General features: G+C 45.5%; 5 protein-coding genes across 5 annotated transcripts; 4 read left to right on the forward strand and 1 right to left on the reverse strand.

Annotated features, from left to right (window-relative positions):
- Positions 1 to 13,336: 13,336 nt before the first annotated feature.
- On the forward strand, positions 13,337 to 14,827 carry BT62DRAFT_1081164 (uncharacterized protein; the record flags this gene model as incomplete). The annotated part of the gene is made up of 7 exons (XM_043179642.1): positions 13,337 to 13,635; positions 13,699 to 13,714; positions 13,764 to 13,809; positions 13,859 to 13,987; positions 14,050 to 14,066; positions 14,123 to 14,478; positions 14,536 to 14,827. 7 exons carry the CDS (start codon positions 13,337 to 13,339, stop codon positions 14,648 to 14,650), a joined length of 978 nt encoding a protein of 325 aa, XP_043033580.1. The 3' UTR covers positions 14,651 to 14,827.
- Positions 14,828 to 15,086: 259 nt separating this feature from the next.
- BT62DRAFT_997978 (cysteine proteinase) lies at positions 15,087 to 15,889 on the forward strand (the record flags this gene model as incomplete). Its single annotated transcript, XM_043190695.1, has 3 exons — positions 15,087 to 15,452; positions 15,501 to 15,656; positions 15,695 to 15,889. Exons 1-3 carry the CDS (start codon positions 15,366 to 15,368, stop codon positions 15,887 to 15,889), a joined length of 438 nt encoding a protein of 145 aa, XP_043033581.1. The 5' UTR covers positions 15,087 to 15,365.
- Positions 15,890 to 16,563: 674 nt separating this feature from the next.
- On the reverse strand, positions 16,564 to 17,097 carry BT62DRAFT_938420 (uncharacterized protein; the record flags this gene model as incomplete). Its single annotated transcript, XM_043187539.1, has 4 exons — positions 16,564 to 16,594; positions 16,659 to 16,774; positions 16,835 to 16,931; positions 16,990 to 17,097. Coding segments are annotated over 3 exons (275 nt in total), but the record flags the coding sequence as incomplete, so codon positions are not given.
- A 610-nt stretch (positions 17,098 to 17,707) lies between these two features.
- On the forward strand, positions 17,708 to 18,773 carry BT62DRAFT_643688 (uncharacterized protein). The gene is made up of 2 exons (XM_043181741.1): positions 17,708 to 18,683; positions 18,731 to 18,773. Exon 1 carries the CDS (start codon positions 18,001 to 18,003, stop codon positions 18,616 to 18,618), a length of 618 nt encoding a protein of 205 aa, XP_043033583.1. The 5' UTR covers positions 17,708 to 18,000; the 3' UTR covers positions 18,619 to 18,683; positions 18,731 to 18,773.
- BT62DRAFT_643654 (uncharacterized protein) lies at positions 18,342 to 20,145 on the forward strand. Its single transcript, XM_043181740.1, has 3 exons — positions 18,342 to 18,683; positions 18,731 to 18,770; positions 18,821 to 20,145. The coding sequence occupies exon 3, from the start codon at positions 18,840 to 18,842 to the stop codon at positions 19,941 to 19,943; it is 1,104 nt and encodes a 367-aa protein (XP_043033584.1). The 5' UTR covers positions 18,342 to 18,683; positions 18,731 to 18,770; positions 18,821 to 18,839; the 3' UTR covers positions 19,944 to 20,145.
- The last annotated feature ends 372 nt before the right edge of the window (positions 20,146 to 20,517 follow it).

The raw sequence follows: 20,517 nt of genomic DNA on the forward strand, positions 1-20,517 counted from the left end.
CAGCACATGTGCTATTCATCTCTGAGCATAATATTCCTCTACCTATCCTCTTGTTGCCATTATTGCGTCTCTCTGTTCAGCACTCAGTTATTCAGATACCTTTCTTAGGGTCCTGGATCTCTGTTCTCAAGCATGTTCTATCAGTGTGTCATTGATCAATGTGATCAGGATTGCCAATCATGTTTTGATCATATTCTTTTTATTTTTAGCATGTCCTCTCATGATAGTATTGGCACATTTAGGGCCAAGTGCTGAGACCTCACATGCAGCCTAACCCCTCTGGTATTAGTCTGTTACTAGGCCATGCACTCTGCTTATTGTTACTTCAGTTTAGCATTATGATAGCTAGGTTTCTGTGTGCTCTAGTCCTATTTTCTGTTACATGCTTACTGGACTGGAATGCAGTCCATGTATTTGCAATTTTTGCAATTTTACATGCCTGAACATAGAGAGGGCATGTCACCAGGACTTCCATGCTGACCAGACTCCATCAGTCCAACTTCCAGAGCTTCACCCCATTCCAAATCGACTCTGGATAACCAGCAGACTCCATTCTTATACAAACCTATCTACTCCTATTCTCTCTCAGAGTCTTTTACTACAAAAGCACACCCAAAGATCTCCATCATACCTGCTGCCACATTTGTCCAAGCCAGTGCAGAAGAAGGTGCTCAGCAGTTCACACTGCAGCCTTCCTTGCCTAATATTGGAGCCAAAGCCACATCTGCAGAACCAGCAGATCTTTCATCAGTGCTAGTAGAGTACCACAATTTTGCAGACATCTTCAGTGATACCCTCTCCAAAAAGCTATCTGAACACAGGCCATATGACCTCAAAATCAACCTTGAGGAAGGAACATCTCTACTGCTTGGCCCTATTTATTCTCTCTCAGAATCTGAACTCAAGGCCCTATAAGAGTTTATTGATGATAATCTGCGCAATAGGTTCATGACTTCATCCCACTCTCCACATGGGGCTCCAGTTCTATTTGTCAAGAAAAAGACCAGTGAACTCCGACTTTGTGTTGACTACTGTGGCCTAAACAAAATCTCCAAGAAAGATCACTATCCCCTCTCCCTCATTTCTGATCTCCTTGATTCCACCTGCTCCATGTGCATCTATACCAAGCTTGACCTTAGGCATACCTACTATCTTGTTCACATAGCTAAGGGAGATGAATGGAAAACAGCCTTTCAGACCCATTACAGTTCCTTTGAATAGCACATCATGCCTTTTGGCCTCACAAATGCTCCAGCAGCATTCCAATGATTTGTGAATGATATATTCTCTGACATGCTTGACATATCAGTAGTGGTCTATCTCAACGACATTCTCATATATTCCAACAACTCAGAAGATCACCAGAAACATGTTCAAGAGGTCCTACACAGGCTTAGAGCTAATGGACTCTACTGCAAGGGCTTCAAATGCGAATTCAACTGGGACTCTGTAGAGTACCTAGGCTACATCCTATCACCTGAAGGACTTCACATGTCAGAAGAAAAAGTCAAGACCATTGTTGACTAGCCAGTGCCATGAAAAGTCAAGGACATCCAATCCTTCCTTGGCTTTGCCAACTTCTACCATCACTTCATACATGGATATAGTGACATCATCATTCCCCTTACATGACTCACTCACAAGGGAACTCCATGAAAATTTAATGACAAATGCTTAGCTGCCTTTAATGAATTGAAAGAGGCCTTTACACATGCTCCCATTCTTACTCACTGGGTCCCTGATCAAAAGATAGTGGTGGAAACTGATGCCTCTGATTATGCCATTGCAGCTATCCTCTCCATCTGCCTTGAAGATGGTGAAATTCACCCAATTGCATTCCACTCCTGAAGCCTCCACAATGCTGAGCTCAACTATGACACCCATGACAAAGAGCTCCTGGCCATTTTTGAAGCTTTTAAACATTGGCAGCACTACCTTGAAGGCTCCGCAGACTCCATTGATGTCATAACAGACCACAAGAACCTTGAATACTTCACCACCACTAAGATTCTAACCCGCAGACAAGTCTGCTGGTCTGAATACCTATCTCAGTTCAACCTAGTAATATGTTTCCACCCTGAAAAACTTGGTGGAAAACCAGATGTGCTCACTAGACAATAGGATGTCTACCCTAAAGAGGGAGATAGCCAATATGCCCAAGTCAACCCCCACAACTTCTGACCTGTATTCACCCAAGAACAACTTTCCACATCACTCCATGCAACCTACCTTGAAGGCCCTACCCTCTGAGCCAGTGCCATCATGGACATTGACAAGCTCCACATCAATATCAAACAAGCACAATCTTCTGACCCTATATCCTCTGATGGTGTTACGATTTTTCCTATTTTCTTTTCTTTTCTTTTCTTTTCCCTTCAAGAGTGACCCCTATCTTTGCTTAGTCAGGGCACTTAGACCAGTGCTTAGGATCATGGGAATGCTTAGCTCAGCAACCCAGTTGGTCACTCTCCTATCATGATGCTGTGTGCTGTGAAGGGAGAGACAATATCCCTTTTGTCCTCCAACTGCAGTGCAGCAGTAACAGCACAACAGCAAGACAACAGCTTTTGTGGAGAGTCTGGCAACAGCAGGGGCAACAGCTCTATGACAGACAATATCTTTTGTGAACAACTATTAATAGCCAGATAACAGAACAGTATTTAAGTAGCTTAGTTCTTGCTGTAATACTCCAGTCTCGAACTAAAGTTTATTCTTCACTATCCTATCTTGAGCAACTTGTAACTGCCTTGATCCACTACTGCTATTACTTGTGAACTCAGTCAGCCTAACCCGAAGTGCAAGGTTCTGAACTGTTTATCACATGTTAATAGTCATGTGGAGTTTGGGCTTAACAGATGGCCTCTGCTAGGCTAAGGCCACTTCAGAATCCTCCCCCTCTCAGTGGTCCATTGATGAATCAGATATCCTCTGCTTTGAAGGCTGCATCTATGTCCCAGAGTCCAGAGATCTCTGTCTCCATATACTACAGAACAATCATGACCACATCTTGGCAGACCACTTTGGTCAAAACTGGACATTAGAATTAGTCTAGTGAAACTATACCTGGCCAAAGATGCACAAATACATCCAACACTATGTTAAGTCCTGCACAGTTTGTGGATGCAATAAGGCACCTAGACACCACCCCTATGGGTTACTCAAACCTCTGCCAGTTCCTGAATGGCCATGAGATTCTATTTTCATGGACTTTATTGAACAACTACCAGACTCCAACAGATTCACTGCCATCTTAGTAGTCATAGACTGAGCTAGCAAGCAAGCCATCTTCATTCCCACTCACAACACCATTAACTCTGTGGAGCTTGCCCAACTTTTCCTTATCCATGTATTCTCCAAACATGAGGTACCCAGTCACATTATATCTGACTGCAGCTTTGAATTCATCTCCCAATTTACTCACACCTTAGCCATAGCCCTTGACATGGAGCTCCACCTTACCTCTGGTTACCATCTGGAGGCCGATGGACAAACCAAACAGGCAAACCAAACTCTGGAACAGTACATCCATATCTACTGCTCCTACCAACAGGACAACTGAGACACCCTCCTACCCATTGCTGAATTTGCTTACAACAATGCCTCTAACATGTCCACTGGAATTTCCCCATTTTTTGCTAACAAGGGTTACCACCCCAACATCACTGTTCATCCTGAAAGGGACATTGCCTCTGCCCAGGCCCAAGATTTTGCAGTCAACCTTGACAAACTTCATCAATTACTGAAGGATGAAATTTTTGAAGCTCAGTCTCACTACAAGATCCAAGCAGATAAGCATTGGATTCCAGCACCCCCATTCACAGTGAGGGACAAGGCCTACCTCAGCTCTAAACATATCAAAACCATCCATCCGACCAGAAAATTTTCAGAAAAATACCTTGGTCCTTTTGAAATCATAGCCCAATCTGGTACTCACTCCTTTACCCTGAGGCTTCCACTGGATCTCCAGTCTATTCATCCCATCTTCCACATGTCACAATTGGAACCCATAGAAGAAAACACCATTCCTAACTGAATCTAACCATCACTGCCTCCAGTTGAAGTTGACAGAGAAGAACATTTCAAAATAGCCTAAATCCTTGACTCTAAACTGGACCACCAGTTCTGCTGCTCACTGTTGTACAAACTCCAGTGGCTAGGATATGAAGGTACCAATAAAGAATTTGCTTGGTTACCAGCCTCCAAGTTCTCCACTGATGAATTCATTGAAGAATTCCACCACTGATACCCAGGCAAACCAGGACCCTTGTCCAAAGTCATTCAAACATCCCATTTCTAATACAATGCTACTCTGGACACCACCAGCACTCCATCTTACCATTTCAATTCTAACCACTAATTACTACTATTTCAATCACTCTTACACTTTCAAATCAAAATCTTGTATTTACATTTTCTTTCTCCACTACCAACATCCGATGCCCTTTTCTATATACTTCATACAAATATTTTACAAAAAAGTGGAACCCGATGGGCTCACACCAGAATCCAAACTCTCCTCCCACTCCTTCAACTTCTCTATATCCTCATTCAGCCCCTTCAACATCGCCTCCCAAAGATCCTCCACCTTCTGATCCCTCTCATCCTTGAAAATCAGTCAGGCCTTCTTCCAGGCCTTCACCTTGGACTCCAAAAACAGCTCCAAAGGAGATGACATATCATCAGAACCATAGTCATCTTGAAGACCTGCCACAGTATCATGAACATCTGCTACCTCATCTGCCAACTCATCCAAGCAATGCATCAACTTGCATATCAATTTTGAAAGTTGGTGGAGATTAGCAGAGACCTCCACACTGCTGATCACCTCACTTGCAGTGATGCCCTTGTTGAACAAACAGGCAGTTTTCTTGACCTTGCAGCAAGAGCAAGTCCACCTTCGACCAGTGCCTTTGGTTACCAGTTGTGCATAACACTGTGTGCTATCTTGACAACAATGCACACAACTCCCTGAAAACAAAAGCTAAGTTAAGCCATAAAAGAAAACCAAGACACTTACTTTCACCATCCAACAATTCTTCACCTCCTGCCAGTCCTGCCACTTCCAACTTCACCTGCTTTTTGGAGCTAACAACCACCTCTGTCCCACTACTATCCACTATGCTCCTCAACCTGAACTTGTGTTTACAGCCCTTCTCCACTGGACCCACTATCCTTCTCTTTCTCTCCTGCATCTTCTTCCTCCTCTCCAGAGTCTCCTTGGATTTCTCGGACTCATTGTCCCTCTCAGTTCCCTTGTCCTGCTCATCATCAGACCCTGGAGGCACAGGGTGAGCCACCTTCTTGAAGCAAAGACCAGGGCCAGGATCAAACCGTTCTGTCAACACTTGATGCAGCCAGAAATCAACAGCCTCTGCAGGGGTCATTTGCAACCCATCCTCCATAACCATCCCCTCTAGCTCTACCTCCTCAGTTTCAGCCCTTGCTGCTGTCTCCATGGCCTCCCTCTCCTCAGCCTCCCTCCAAGCCACCTCTCTCAATGCCTCCTCTGCCTCCTTCGCCTGCCTCTCCACAGCCTGCTGAATCTCCTCCCTCTTCCTCTCCAATTCCTCCCTCTGCTCCTTTTTCTGTGACTCCCAGGCCCTCTCCTCCTGCTCTCACTTCCCTTGCCATTCCAAATGGCTCTCTATGGCTTTCACATATTCTTCCTCCATGGTTCACCATTCCAGACAAAACAATTCCTTGGCCTCTTCAGGGCCATCAGAGGTGGACCCTCTCACCAGAGGCTTGGGAGTGTATAAGCAATGATATGTGGTGAGCAATGATATAGGTGAAGATGGTGGTTTCAGTTCAAGCTGCAAAACTCCTATGGCCACCAACAATTTTCCATGTGGCCCCACTGGCCATCAGGATCTGTGCTCTTGAGGGCAAGAACACTAAGGGGGGGATACTGTTATGCACATGCCACCAGCCTCCATGTCATCTCAACCAACCATGAATCCAATCATGCTACCCACCGGACTCTGGCTGCTTCCCATTACCTACCAATTTCATTTCACCATTATCATTTCACATCTGTATTTCACATTGTAATATCTAGACCCTGAACTTGGTAGCAAATACTGACACCGGAATCTAATGGAACCTGACTCAGAATTAGCTACCATTAGTATATAAAGCCATGTACATCATCGTAACTACTCAGTTCGAATATCAACTTGGATAAGCCATCTACACTTCACACTCACTTCCACTCCTCCCTACCTCATCCATTGGATTCTGCTCTGAAGGATATTCCTATTCACTTCTCTAATGGAACTCTGTTCTGTCCATCCAGATCCTTGGGCTCTGACTCAAAGGTGATGTTGCCAATAGCTTCATCGATGCCCATGCACTCTGCCAGACTCTATGCATGCACTCAAGCCTACTCAATTGGCATGTTCCTAACACCACCACCAGATCTAATCAATGATGAAGAGCACTATGAAGTTGACCAAGTATTGAACTATAAGCTACACAAAATCAAAGCAAAAGGAGACAGTATGACCATGATGGTTGATTATCTGGTTAGCTGGAAGGGTTATAGCCTGGAGTCCAACTAATAGATTAATGAAAAACAAATGAATACTGACAATGCTATATATGATTATGAACTATCTCTAAATTAAGCCATTGGGATGATGGTCTTAAAGAGAGGGTAATGTTATAATTTTTTCTTTATTCTATTTCTTTTCTTATGATTAACCCCTATTTATGCTTAGTCAGAGTGCTTAAAGGGAGTGCTTAAGACTGTGAGACAAGGCTTAGTCATTACAACTAGCCAAGTCCATCATTGTCTTTTGACACAACAGTGTGGCTCAACAATGCACAATTGATCTTTTTGATGGTGTGCATCTTGCACATTGTTGATTCATTTAGTATCACTTCACAGCATTTCAGTGCCATTTTACATCAAGTACACTTTTGGTGTCTGATTGTCTATTGTAAAACCTCTATGGTCTGCTTGTTCCTCCACCCATATCTCATCAAAGACCACCCTACATGTCTCTCCCCTCAAATTTGACAGTGAGATGCTGGTTCTTCATAAGGATGACAACCAGCAGTTGTTTACCTGGAGGATATAGTGTTTTGGGTATCTAATAACCACATTTCCAGGATTGTCAGCTGTTCTAGCTATTTTCTTGCTTAATCAAGAAGTTGTTCCTATTGGTGTCAGGTGATAGTCATCATAACTTCTAAAAAAGTCATTCAAACTTATTAGCAACATTTTTCAGTGCTGCTTTGACTTTGATACTGCATACTGACTTTCTAATGCACATATAAGTACTGTTATATACATGCTGCTGGCCTCTGCATCATCTCAACCAACCATGAATTCAATCACCAAGTTTCACTGGACTCTACCCATTCTCTATTATCTACTAATTTTATTTACTATTATCATTTCACATCTGTATTTCACATTGTAGTATCTAGACTCTGAAGATGGTAGTGAACAGCTGAGACCTCAACTCAACAGACCTCAACTCAGAATTAACTACCATTAGTATATAAACCATATACAATTATTATAACTATTTAGTTTAAATACCAACTTGGATAGCCATTCACACTTCATGCTCACTTCAGTTTCTCTTCATCTCATCTGTCAGATTCTGCTCTGAAGGATATTCCTCTTTACTTCTCCAATAGAACTCTATTCTGTCAATCCAAATCCTTGGACCTCAACTCAAGGGTAACATTGCCAATAGCTTCATTGATGCCTATGCACTCTACCAGTCTCCATGTATGCACTCAAGTCTAATATTTTGGCATATTCCTAACAAGTATTCAGGAAAATTTTTCCTTTTCTTCCTCTCTTACTCTCATGTCAAGCACCTCTGCTCCACATCTCATTCTTTACAAAAATTTTAGATCCTTACATGCTGCTCTGCTTCACTCTTGAGGAGGCTCCTGAACTGTGAGACTCTGGTCTATGTGATACCCTGAGCAACTGAAAAATTGCAGCACAGATAGACATTGCCTATGGCTTTCTGGTAGGTCTTGTTTTAAACATCCTTCTTCACACTTAAGGTCCTTTTCTAAGTGGCTTATTGGAGCTCTTATACTCAGCCTTACTCTGTGGCAATTGATAGATTCTTCACTACAGCATCTTCTGTTGTTGAGGACCTGTCCAACCATTTTCTCAATAGACTATGGCTGGGATGGGATGGGTGTACCCATCCAAGGAGACTGCCACTATCCTGAAGGTAGCTGACTGCACTTGCTCTTCTTTCTCAGTACTCAAGCTCCTGTTAGACTGGTGGTTTTACAAAAGCAGACACTTGCCTGTTTGACTCTCCTAAACCTCTCTCAGTAGTCTTATTGAGGAAACACAACATCTGTGAACCTTCACTGTCTGTTAACCCTGCTCTCTGGTTCAGCCTATCTGGTGACACTTCTGTTCATTCATATAAAAAAATCCACTCTAGTGCAATATTCTTACAGGTCTACTCTATAGTAGATGTTGCATCCTCCTTGACTGGCCAAGTGACCAAGAGAGTGACAATGATGAACCAGAAATTATTTATAAAGACTCCTTGCAGGCAGAAAACACAAAACCTATCTGATAAGTGAAACCAAGACACAGAATATGAAGGCTGGTCCAGGTGAGTCTAGTTGTGTACCTCTATATGGTAACTAGTCTCCAAAGGAGTGTAGCAAGAAGTAGCTACAAGGATATAAGACTCTGAGTTGTGTACAGTGACTCACAGTATGTATGCAAACTTTTCTATAACAGAAATGTCACATATGGATCTGGATACTGAGTGGTGCAACCTATATATAATGCAAACTTTTAATGTTGGAATCCTATATGTGATCCTGGTGGAGTCTAGGGAAACTATTAGTGTTATCAAGTTACTCTTCAAAGTCTTTTGTTAGGTCTAGAAAGTATGAGGATGATATGCAAGGGCAGCAGATCTGTTTCATGTTTTTGGAAATAAAGCAAGACAAGTCAATATTTTGTGAATTAATAAGTTTGCTAGTGTTGTATGCAAGCCTCCAGGTAGGGTGTAAGATCATTGAGATGCTCTGGTGCTTTTGGTTGAAGGATATTGACCTATAGACAGTCTGCATAACTGATTCTATTGGAGGGGTATTGTACTGATGTATAGTTTAGTATGGATCTTGATTAGTCTCTCTATTGCTCCTCTCTTTTTCTCTATTCTCCTGTACACTACTTATGCTATCCCTTTACTAATACTAAGTATGCTACATTTAAACAGCCTTTGTAACTGCAGTATTTGTTTAGTGAGCATAGCAAACTTTGTATTGCATAAAGTCTTCAAGGCTGTGAAGCTTTTAGTAAACATAGTGTATTTAAAAGTTCACATAGCTAATAGTATGCTAGTTCTTCTAATATTCCTTACTAATCAAACACATGGTTAGTCTCCTGCAGCCTATTACCTTTTCTCATGCTAACTGTAAAAAGCTTAGACATCTGCAGTCAGCCTTGTATATATGTCATGATGGACCTTGTGGGCAGCCTTAGAGTGCCACATGTATACTAATAATGATATATGTCTGATCAGGTATTATAGTGTCAGGCCATGCCTATGGCATTTATTATTGAATAGAAAGTTCACACATGATGAAAGTTAATGGAAAAAGTTTGCAAGGCCAAGTAAAGTTTGCATACAAATGGAAAGTTCATATATAACATATAGTCTTCATGTACAAGGGGATGCCTGTGAATAATGAATAGTTCTTGACAAAATTACTGCTATTGAACCTGAAATGAGTGGTTTACTGAAAGCCTATTTAAGGGCAAAGGCTGAAAATAATTATTGAGGTCTATGATGTGGTGAGAAACAGCTAAGTGACTAAGAGAGGCAAGTGAGAAATGAACTCCTGAACACCAACACCTAACCACTCAATGCATGATCACTAATACAGATGAGTTCAGATGGTTTGAATATAATAGAAGCACTTTGCAGACTCAGATAAATCAAATATAAAGATATAAAGGTGGTTTATTCAAGGCTAGTTTTTGTTTTCTAAGATGCAATACTCATAAGGATGGTAGAAATAAGATATGGTAGGTGAATTGAGACTTAAAATGCAGAGCTACAATGCTCAGCTTAACTTAGAATACTCTAAAACCCAATACCAAGTCTCTCAAGCACTTAGGCTTGGCTAACTGCACCTGTGGCTAGCTAGCAGTCCTTGAAACCAAAGAATTGATACTCAGATGTCAAAACTCTTATTAAGCCAAAACCCAAATTATACCAAACCCCAAAGTCCAATAAAGACTTCAATTCTTATTCAATACAAGATGACTTAATAACAATAGCTATCCAAGTTAAGATTACACACAAAACTGCTGATATAGGTACAAACTACTGAGAGCTAGAATGCTTAAATCACAGGGATGGGTTATCTGTTGCACAATCCTCTCTCATCCTGCTTTTATACATAACTAACTCATATAGAATCTATAAATAATTTAGTCTGGTTACTTATTTGCTTGGCTAGCCCCAAAATTAAGTCATTATCCCACCTTGGCATGCCTCATATATCCTTTTCAGATGACCTGGAAAGCCCTTGGCTCTCTGTTTCTATAGTCCATGAATATTTACTATATAATTGATCAACAGATGTGGTGGCTTCAGTGCTGATTATAGTGATCCAAGGCAGCTGAGCTTTCCAGTTGTGGCTCATTCCCTAAACTTATTGTGAGATGACACAAGTATTTGATCAATGGTGCACTGATGGAACATGCTTTAGAACAGAGAACTGAGACCCAAAGAAAGGTATCTGAATAACTGGGTGTTGAACAGAGAAATAAAATGATGGCAACAAAGGGATAGATAGAGGAATACTACCCTCAGAGATGAATAGCACATGTACTGCTCAGACACTTGTATGCATACTTACAGTGCCTTAGCATGCTTAACACAGTGAGGGACTCTGCATCATACTGCAGTATAACACATACTATATTGAGTAAGTTAATTAATGCATGTCAGGCCAGAAGTAGTGCATTTTATGAGCCAGAGAGAATGATGAGACACTGGAAAAGAGAATATAACTATTGTGGCTGACTCCAGACATGGGAGATAACTCTAGAGGTCCAGAACAGTTTACTGCTGTCAGGGATGTGTCACTGAGGAAATAAGAAAGTGAGCAGACCTGGCTAGGCCAGCTAGCTGAGGTCAGCTAGCAAGGAAACATTGCGCTGACATGCCCTCTCCATGTTCAGGCATGTAAAATTGCAAAAATTGCGAATACATGGACTGCATTCCAGTCCAGTAAGCATGTAACAGAAAATAGGACTAGAGCACACAGAAACCTAGCTATCATAATGATAAACTGAAGTAACAATAAGCAGAGTGCATGACCTAGTAACAGACTAATACCAGAGGGGTTAGGCTGCATGTGAGGTCCCAGCACTTGGCCCTAAATGCACCAATACTATTACAAGAGGACATGCTAAAAATAAAAAGACTATGATTGAAATATGATTGGCAATCCTGATCACATTGATCAATGATGCACTGATGGGACATGCTTTAGAACAGGAAACTGAGATCCAAAGAAAGGTATCTGAATAACAGGGTGCTGAACAGAGAAGTGACATGATGGCAACAAAGGAATAGATAGAGGAATACTACCCTCAGAGATGAATAGCATGTGTACTGCTCAGAGACTTGCCTGCATACTTACTGTGCCTTAGTGTGCTTAACATAGTGAGGGACTCTGCATCATACCACAGTATGACACCTACCATATTGGGTCAGTTAATTAATGCATGTCAGGCCAGAAGTAGTGCAATTTATGAGCCAGAGGGAATGTTGAGACACAGGAGAAGAAAACATAACTATTGTGGCTGACTCCAGACATGGGAGATAACTCCAGGGGTCCAGAACAGTTTACTGCTGTCAGAGATATGTCACCAAGACAAGAAGAAAGTGAGCAGACCTGGTGAGGCCAGCTAGCTGATGTCAGCTAGCAAAGAAACAGTGGGCACAGTCATCACCTGAAAGAGAATAAGCATGGTAACTGCAATATGTGTGTGAATAATACCTGTGGGATCCAGCATGGAGTCCTGCACTTTGAGGATACCATAGTAGGATTGTATTAGTAAGTATCCTAGTAGAGTATTTAAATATGGTATTGTATGACTGGAAGGGAGAGTTTTCTGACCCCCCACAGTTGTGGTGTATTGGGCACAGAAAGCCTTGCACTCTAGCTCTGGGTTTGTGTTAGTAACTCTGGGCAAGAGAATAAACTTATTATTGAATATCATTGAGAGAGCTGTGAGAACTAAGCGAGGCATCGAAGCTCACAAAGGACTTAGGCCCAGTTTGATAAGAGGTTTTGGATTGTGCTATAATCTGAGAATAAGGGAGCAGTGTCTGAAGGGTGTCATCTTGAGTTTTTGAGGTATTTGTGATGCACAGTGCTACAGGTGGCAGAGGTTCAAACTCTTTGGTCTGTTGGACAGGGTTTCATTGTGTTTGTGTCTCTGGATCACATAGGTTTGAATCCTGTGGGTCTATGATCAGTTTGGAAGCTTGTGAACAGAGATCTGTGCTCTTTGGCACTTGTGGACATGTTTGTGATTGGTTTCTGCTTAGAGCACGAGGCTTTGAGTTGTGTATTGTGTGTGTTAGAGATTTGAGTTGATCTGAGCTGTGCTTGGGACCATTTGAGAGTTTTGAAGGAGTGTTTCAATGTATTGTATTGAACTGTGGTACCCTTTGCCTTGAGGCCCAGCAACACCAGTTGCCACCTCTTGTTTTGATAAAACAAAAAGCTTTGAGACTTAGAGAGATCTACAACTGTTATACATGTGCTATTACTGTTCACACACTGTGGATGCATTGAAGAAGACAATTATATTTGTTGATTACTACTTTTATCACATTATAATCCCCCCATGAACTAAGAGTTTTGTGTGTGTGTTGGTGTGAGTGTGGTCAGTGGATAGTGCTCTGCTGTATCTGTTTTCACCTTGTGCGCACTCAGATCCTCTTCACCGTGTTGGTGTCCGGCATTATCACTAGCGATACCATTTTCCATGGTGGTTGCGGCTCCAGCGGATTTCTCTGACAGCTGTACAGCCAAAGCAATGAGTGCCTGAACTGAGAAAGAAATGTACACATGTCAGTGCAAGGCATTGCAACAGAACTCGCTGTACTCAGTCCCGATATCGCTCTCTTCATCTTATGACCATCCAAGCGCGGTTTGAAATGCTCGTCGTGGCGTATTCAACCTCTAATCGCTGGAGTACATTTGAGGTTTGGAGGAAAGGCGATCGATGTCGATGAGACCTCGTTTTTCTCACACACGGCATCAAAGAGGATGGTATGCGAGTTGTGGGTCCGTCACCGCCATGAGCATCACATATTCAGAGAGGCGAGAGGTGAACACACGCCTACATTGGTGCATGCGTCCTTCAGCTTCATCTCCGGTCCTTCGCAACCAACTTTGTCACCCTGGAGCCAGGGCAAGACCAACGAGAGGAAAAGCTCTCGCCCTCTTCATGACCTCTGCGTTCCCTCAACACGCCTCGATCTCCCAATTGATATTTGATACACATACACACCTTCTCTCTGCGTTTGCTTTGTTTCACTCAGAGTGTCCTGATGGGCAACAAGACAAATTTCGCCTTGGCAAAGGGGTAGTCGATGTGTAGCGCTATCCGGAAGTGTTCATGCGAGGAACATGGGAGAAACTGGTAGATGGGAAACGAAGTGTCGATTCGTCATCGGTGAGTACCCTTGCTCTTTCCAACTATGTTTCTCATCAGCATCCTCCAGGTGCTCAGCTGTTTGTTCTTTGACTTTGAAACCGCCTCTCGTCGAGGTAATTTCCATCCAGACATGAAGCAAAGTGGTTCACCCCTGCTGTGGAGTCCGAGATTCCCACTGCGTTGTCGCATCCATCCCTGGTGAGATCGGGCTGGACTGCCAATACACGCTTTCGCCGCCAGATGTCCAGCAACGGGTGTTCGCCCGTCAGCTACGGATACCTGTGGATCGCGGTATCCCTATTACAGTCCACACACGAAAAGCAGAAGAAGATAGAGAATCATGAAGGAAATAGTGCCCAAGGACCGCCGAGTACGTCTTTTTCTCTATCGGGGTGCTGACAGTGCTGACTATATATGTAACGACAGGTCCACATTCACTGCTTCACCGACATTGCTGCCTTTGGCCTCCGCCTCCTCGATCACTTCCCGAACCTCCACATCGGCGTGACGGACGTCGTCTGCTATGCATCGAACCTCAACGCTCCTCAAGCAGGTGGCAGCCACCGACAACAAGCGAATCCTGCCGGAGACCGACGTGCGGTATATGGTCTCAGCGAACGTGTAGGCGTGCTGGAGCCGAAGCAGTCAAGGTTGTCATTCTCCCATTCGCCGATGATACCCTGGACTGAAGTGTTTGCAGCGGATGCTATGAGCGAGGGGTGGGATACGGAGCGGGTGTTGGATCTGGCGAAGGAGTACTCGGAGGGTATATGGGGTGGAAGGTAAGGGATTATCATCAAGCATACATCTATGCCAGGAACTAATCTAAACGAGACTAGATCTGATGTGGAGGACGGGAAGAAAAATATCATTGGACGCGATATAATATATTTAGTCTTGAAGCTCATCCAAGGCACGGCGCACCAGTACTCCGCATTGTCACCTTCCGGGTAGAACCTCCTCTGCGGTTGGCTATAGGCTAGAGTGATTGCATGAAACAGGAGAAAGGATGTGGACAGGAAAGATTGGATGTTAGAAAAAGTGGTACTCGGGCCCGAGCCTGTAGAATCTGACGACGAGGAGCTCTCAGAGAGACGATCGCCATTGTGTGATGGGGGAATAACTGTCACATACAGAGAAAAATGTTTAGTTTCGCCACCCCAAAACCAAAAAAATGAGGATATTATAATATTACTATTTCGCACATATACATGGGAATTGACGTACTTGTGTACTTGCGCCTTAAACTTGCATCATTGTCGTATGCCTAGAGCAAGTACTGACGCTAATATCATCAACGATACGAAGGTAAAAGGTCGGTGTTAGACGATCGAGGAAAGATGGCGTGGGAACCCACGACGTCGTTTCCAAATCTGATTCCGCGGCAGTACTTTGCTTACCACCAGGATATCATACAGAGATTCTTTACTGATGAACCACACTGAAGCATTACCCTCCCCTTGAGTCTGACCCAGAAATATTCAACGAGCTCCTCCGCCGCCTCGGCGTCAACAACAGCATCAAATTCATCGACATCTTCTCCCTGGACATAGACCCTGACGTTCCCCGGCCACCATTAGCGCTCATTTTTATATGCCCATGCGGCCTGCCACCATGACCAGGCGAAGAAGTATTGGAACGCATAGCAAAAGGTCCCTTTGATTCAAGGATGTTTTGGGTGCCGCAGTCAATTCGCCATGTCTGTGGGCTGTACGCGCTATTGCACTCTGTCTGTAACGGTGACGCGAGGAAGCACGTATGTCGTATGCTGCATTCCCTCCACATCACTCATCTGTGCATGTAGATCCTGCCAAACACACCTCTCTCGCGCCTACTCGAAAAGACATCCACCTTGACTTCAAGTCCTGAGCTGGCTCGCGTCTTGGAGGATGACAGTGACATTGAAGAGGCGCACTGCTCGATTGGGAGACGAGGGAACACGCCGATACCAGATGTTTCTGTGAATGCCGGAGGTCAGTACCTCGCTTTCGTCCTTAGGAGCAAAGAACGGGAAAACGCATCGTCTACGACAAAGTGCTCACACCAGACCAGGACTCGCTCAGCGAGCCAGTCCTCGACCTTATCCGTGGGTACATCAAGGACCTGAGCGCCGATGGGAACCTCGAGTTCAGTTTGATGGCTTTGGTAGAGGACAATTCTATGCTAGAGTGTATTGGTACTGATGTACATTAAAGTACTATTATGTTTCGAATCAAGTGCGAACCCACTGACAAAATCGATATCATAAACGCTTGGGTCCTGCACATGCTGAAGGAAAAGTTGCCACCGTTGCCGCAGCAATTCTGCAACAGTAAATATATGAGAACGAAGGACATACAATTCTATGCAGTCATGCGTATTCAGTATGGTCATGAATAAAACGTGTGTGCATCATACGATAGTTGTACGAGCTTACCTGTAGTGCGTTCGCATGGCTTTGATGTGCGGCATGATTTTCCATCCTACAGTCTTCTTCTGTCACCTCTACTTTCTCTTCGAGTGCGCTTAACTGCATCTGCAGCTTCACCCTCGACATGATAAGAGGATACAAGTGTGCCGACGACACAGTACATATTCCCCTGAGCCGCAAAAATCGGAGAAACATCGCAATTGCACTACGGACCCTCTTCCTTCCTCAGCCTCTTCTTCAAATCAACCTCGGGCATACGACCCTCATCTCTCGTAACAACAGGACTCGTATTCGGCATCGCCAGCGTCTCCCCACCCATCTCATCCACAAAAGACCACGTTATATTGATCCTCCCCAAAGTCTGATTAGCGAGCTACTGAACACGCTCGGGGAAAAGTCGAGGCTCCACCGGATCTGACATCCCGCACAGCGGTCTACGATGGTGATCTCTTGCGTGGTGGTTTCTTGTTGCGTGTTTGGGTCCGTGTCTGCCAATGGTCAGCAGTTGCCGGGGAAATGATGTGAATTAAGTAGGAGAAATGGGCTACTGACAGTGAGCTACGAGCTTCTTCCCGCAGATAGGGTTTCTGCTTACAAGTCAGAAACCCATGAGCTCTGTGCGATACGCAAGGAACACATACGTATTCGGGTTCTTAGTCGTCGAACCACTGCCATTGGCATCGCACTGAGTCGATCAAGTAAATCTCTGGTGTAAAACAGGTACATACGGCCAGTAGTCGAAGAGCAAGTACGATACTGCCGCTATGGGGTCCCCCTCTGTGTTGTTCTGTCCGCAGGCGCCCGAACCTGGAGTATACCATGTGCCTAAAAAGACATCTGGTTCATTCCGGGCAGCAAACGAGGGTGAGACTTATTCATTTACCATCTCCGATATGCATACCATCCAGCGACTCGACGGGAACAGGGGTGGTCGGGTCTGTACCGACGGCAGTACTCGTCAAAGTCCTGGTACCGTACATTTCACTCGTAGTGGTATACGTGCTGGTCGGTTCTCCAGCAAAACTTGTCAAAGCCCCAGCATCGTACGTTCCACTCGTGGTGGTGGTGGCGGTGGTATACGGCTGGCTGCTGCCGGGATCAGTATCAGTGGTAGTCGTGGCATAGGCGGTAGTTTGAGTCGGACTCTGTATAGTTTGGGACCCCGGGTCTGCTTCCATGGGAAAGGCGCTGACTGCCACAGCGAAGAAGAGAAAAAGAGCAGCGGAAAACATCATCAAGACATTAGGAGAAAAGGTCTGAAGGAGGTAAGAGCAGTTGAATGGTACCGCCTGCAGACCTGGGGATGAGGCTAGCTAGGGTCTGTCCAAGTCTGACGGAGAAACCTGTGCCCACTGGATGGAAGCAATCCACAGTGTCCTCCGTCCAGGTTGATGGGAAAATTTCATTGAAACAAGCATGGGCCAAGGGATAGAGGTGGGGGATAAGAAGTGAGTCAGACCATGCTGTGGGGAGACCGATTTCTCTGTGTACTTGCTATATATCATGTAACGAGCCCCTGGCATGTCGACCCAGAGTAAATATTGCAATTGATGACGCGTGACGTCATGGGGAGGAAAGGATCATCGTCGATACGCGGGTGGATGCAATATTTACGAGCAGGGGGGACATGCTATCAACCTGTTGCGTGAGACACCATATCCTCCGGGAAAACAACTGTTGGTCGCCATCCTTGTGAAGAACCAGTGCCTGTATCAAAACTCGACCTGCCAGACCCGGCAGCTAAATACCGGATATCATTCCCCAATGCAGGGTGGCCTTCGATGAGATATGGGAGGAGGAACAAGGCATTTGTCGACCCAGAACGGACCACCATGGCAAGACCATAGAGGTCCTACAACGGACGATCAGACACCGAAAGCGTACTTGATGTAAAATGGCACGATTCCATGAATGTGCCTTCATATTTGGCCATGGCTCCCATTTATTGCACAATGCCCTGCAAGCTGCACTAGAGCAAAGACGCAGTGGAACAGGTAATTGTTTGTCCTATTCGTTGAACTACCCCGGTCCTTCAGAGAATACACCGCCGAATGCGGCTGTTTCTTCCTACATTCCAGCGTCTCGACAAGACATTCCACAGTGTCCTCGGTTCATCATGAACCAGCCTAGGCAACGCAAGCAATATCAGCGCGCAACACGGCAACGGATGCAGATAAGACGCACATGCAGGATTTCTGAAAACGACGGAGCGACTGCTGCCTTCGAGATTATACTTGCCCTTCGAAAGACGCTACAGCCGTGTCCGTGTCCCCTACCAAATTCATCCCGATATCTGGAAGGCCAGCGTGCAACAGCGAGAATAGTTTGCGTTCCCAACACAGACGTAATCAGTGCAAGAGAGACGGGCCAAATATTTCCCACGCTATTTTGCTTTCAACCACCATTATCTCTGCAGCTCTCTAGGCTCGGATTTTCTTCTACCTCGACGCTTGACGCGACTTTGAGTCACGAACAAAGACGGCTACGACTGCAGATCATCTATATGCTATAACGGTAACGGCAGTGTCATCGTTCTATGCGATGGCCACGTTACAAAATGACGGGAAATCCACAAAGGTAGCTCTTGCTGTCTTGATTGATATCAGACTCTGATATCTTTATAGCGCTATGCGAAGGTCTAGTACAAAGATTCTAGCTGCAAAGGTCGGTCGTCCCGACACTTCGAAAATATGATACATATCCCTCAAGAAAAGACAGTTTCATCATCATCAAATGGACCTAGGACCATTCATTTATAACAAGCCGCGCAAGTTCATACGAAATATCATGCATGGTCTGGATCCAGACCCATTGCAGACGATATATCCTCCAGCCGCTATCCAGGAAGACGGCCGAAAAGTCGAGATAACCGGTCCTCGCTATCTCGGCTCTTACAGCTGGCTGACCGGCCGAACACCCAGAATCCTCGTCCCCGGCGCGCCCCGCATCTGGGTCGACAGACCAACACCCTTCACTCTGTCCCCCGACTCCGGCTTCCAATCCTGCGACCACAACGCTTACCAGCTCCCCCCCTACCCCCTCCTACCCATCTTCCTCGCCGTCACCACCACCTTCGACTGGTCCTCCGTGGACGTCGTCGCAGACTGCCACAGCTTCCTCCGTCTCATCGCCTTCGCCACCGGCCAACGACACGACTTCCGCATGGACCTGCAGCTCGCCGGGTCCAAGACCGTCTTGTGCACCAGGTGGGAGCCCAAGGTCCTCATGAGCGCCGACCCGGGCGGGTACGGCCGCAACTTTGAGCGCATGCTCACGCGCCCTGCGCCTGGGTGCACGAATGCCGCCTCGCACCACCGAGTGATCACGTACGACCTTGCGGGGATGAAGCTCGTCGTGCGGGCCGAGGTCGACGCGTGTTTACCCTCTGGCAAGGCGGCGGCCGCACATGCGCAACAACAACAACAACCACACGTTCCACCACAGTCCGCCCTGGTGGAGCTGACGACGAAATCGAAAAACAACTGTTCCCGTGCATCGAGGATGGCGTACAAGCACATGCAGATGTGTCTCGCGCAGACGCCCAATCTGATCTGCGGGACGCACCAGTATGGTGTGTTCGGCAAGGTGGTGAGGAGGGAAATGTCGGATGAGGGGCGGGGCCAGAGGGAGGCGAAGCTTCGGCTGCTCAGAGATGCTCTGGGGAGCATCCAGCAGCTGGTGGTCGACGCGGGGCGGGGCGGCAGGTTGACGCTTGTTTATAAGGATAGAGTGTTGAAGCTCTATCGGAGGAGCTCGATGAACAGTCTGTTGCCTGAAGAGTATATGAGGATGTTCCAGCCGAACGCCTCGGTCTTTTTTCGATTGTTTAATAGGTGATGGTGGCAAATGACTCTGAGAATGCGACTATACGACAGTGCACAGACCGAAGCGGCGTAAAGCAGCATCACAACTCCCCTCCCTTCTCTCATATGAGGCCGGAGACGTACTCTGCCTTTCCTTTCATCTCAGCGATATCTTCATCTCCCATCTGAGAGGATCGAGCGCGTACATCTCTTCTTACCCGCTCTTTCTCCTGCTCTTCACCTAGAGGCTCCGCGTCTCTCCGCTATCAACCGTACGAATTCTAGATACCGCACCGCTTCCTCCCCACAGAAGATCCTCAGGACTCCGCGGTATCGCACCTATGCGTCCGACTGGGTGCTATTAGAGCGGGACGTGGTTCTACCGGCGGAATTTCTGCGCTACTTGAGCGGACGGGGGGAATAGAGCACGTCATTTAGATGCCGATTGTGCGTCTGCGGAAATACGAAAGACTTTGTTCTCCTTTGGTGGATGAAGAGCCTCGTTTTGACCGAGTGAGGAGGCACACGTCTCGGCAGTATTATCATCACTGCTCGATCTGTGTAGACAAGGTATCTGGAAGAACCATATGTGTGCACCGAGAGAAAAA

This window comes from Guyanagaster necrorhizus (assembly GCF_019112545.1).
Source record: "Guyanagaster necrorhizus MCA 3950 unplaced genomic scaffold BT62scaffold_55, whole genome shotgun sequence".
In the NCBI taxonomy this organism is placed as follows: domain Eukaryota; kingdom Fungi; phylum Basidiomycota; class Agaricomycetes; order Agaricales; family Physalacriaceae; genus Guyanagaster; species Guyanagaster necrorhizus.

Coding starts and splice junctions, on each gene's coding strand:
- BT62DRAFT_643688 (XM_043181741.1), top strand. CDS start 18,001: ATGGCACGATTCCATGAATGTGCCTTCATATTTGGCCATGGCTCCCAT.
- BT62DRAFT_643654 (XM_043181740.1), top strand. CDS start 18,840: ATGGACCTAGGACCATTCATTTATAACAAGCCGCGCAAGTTCATACGA.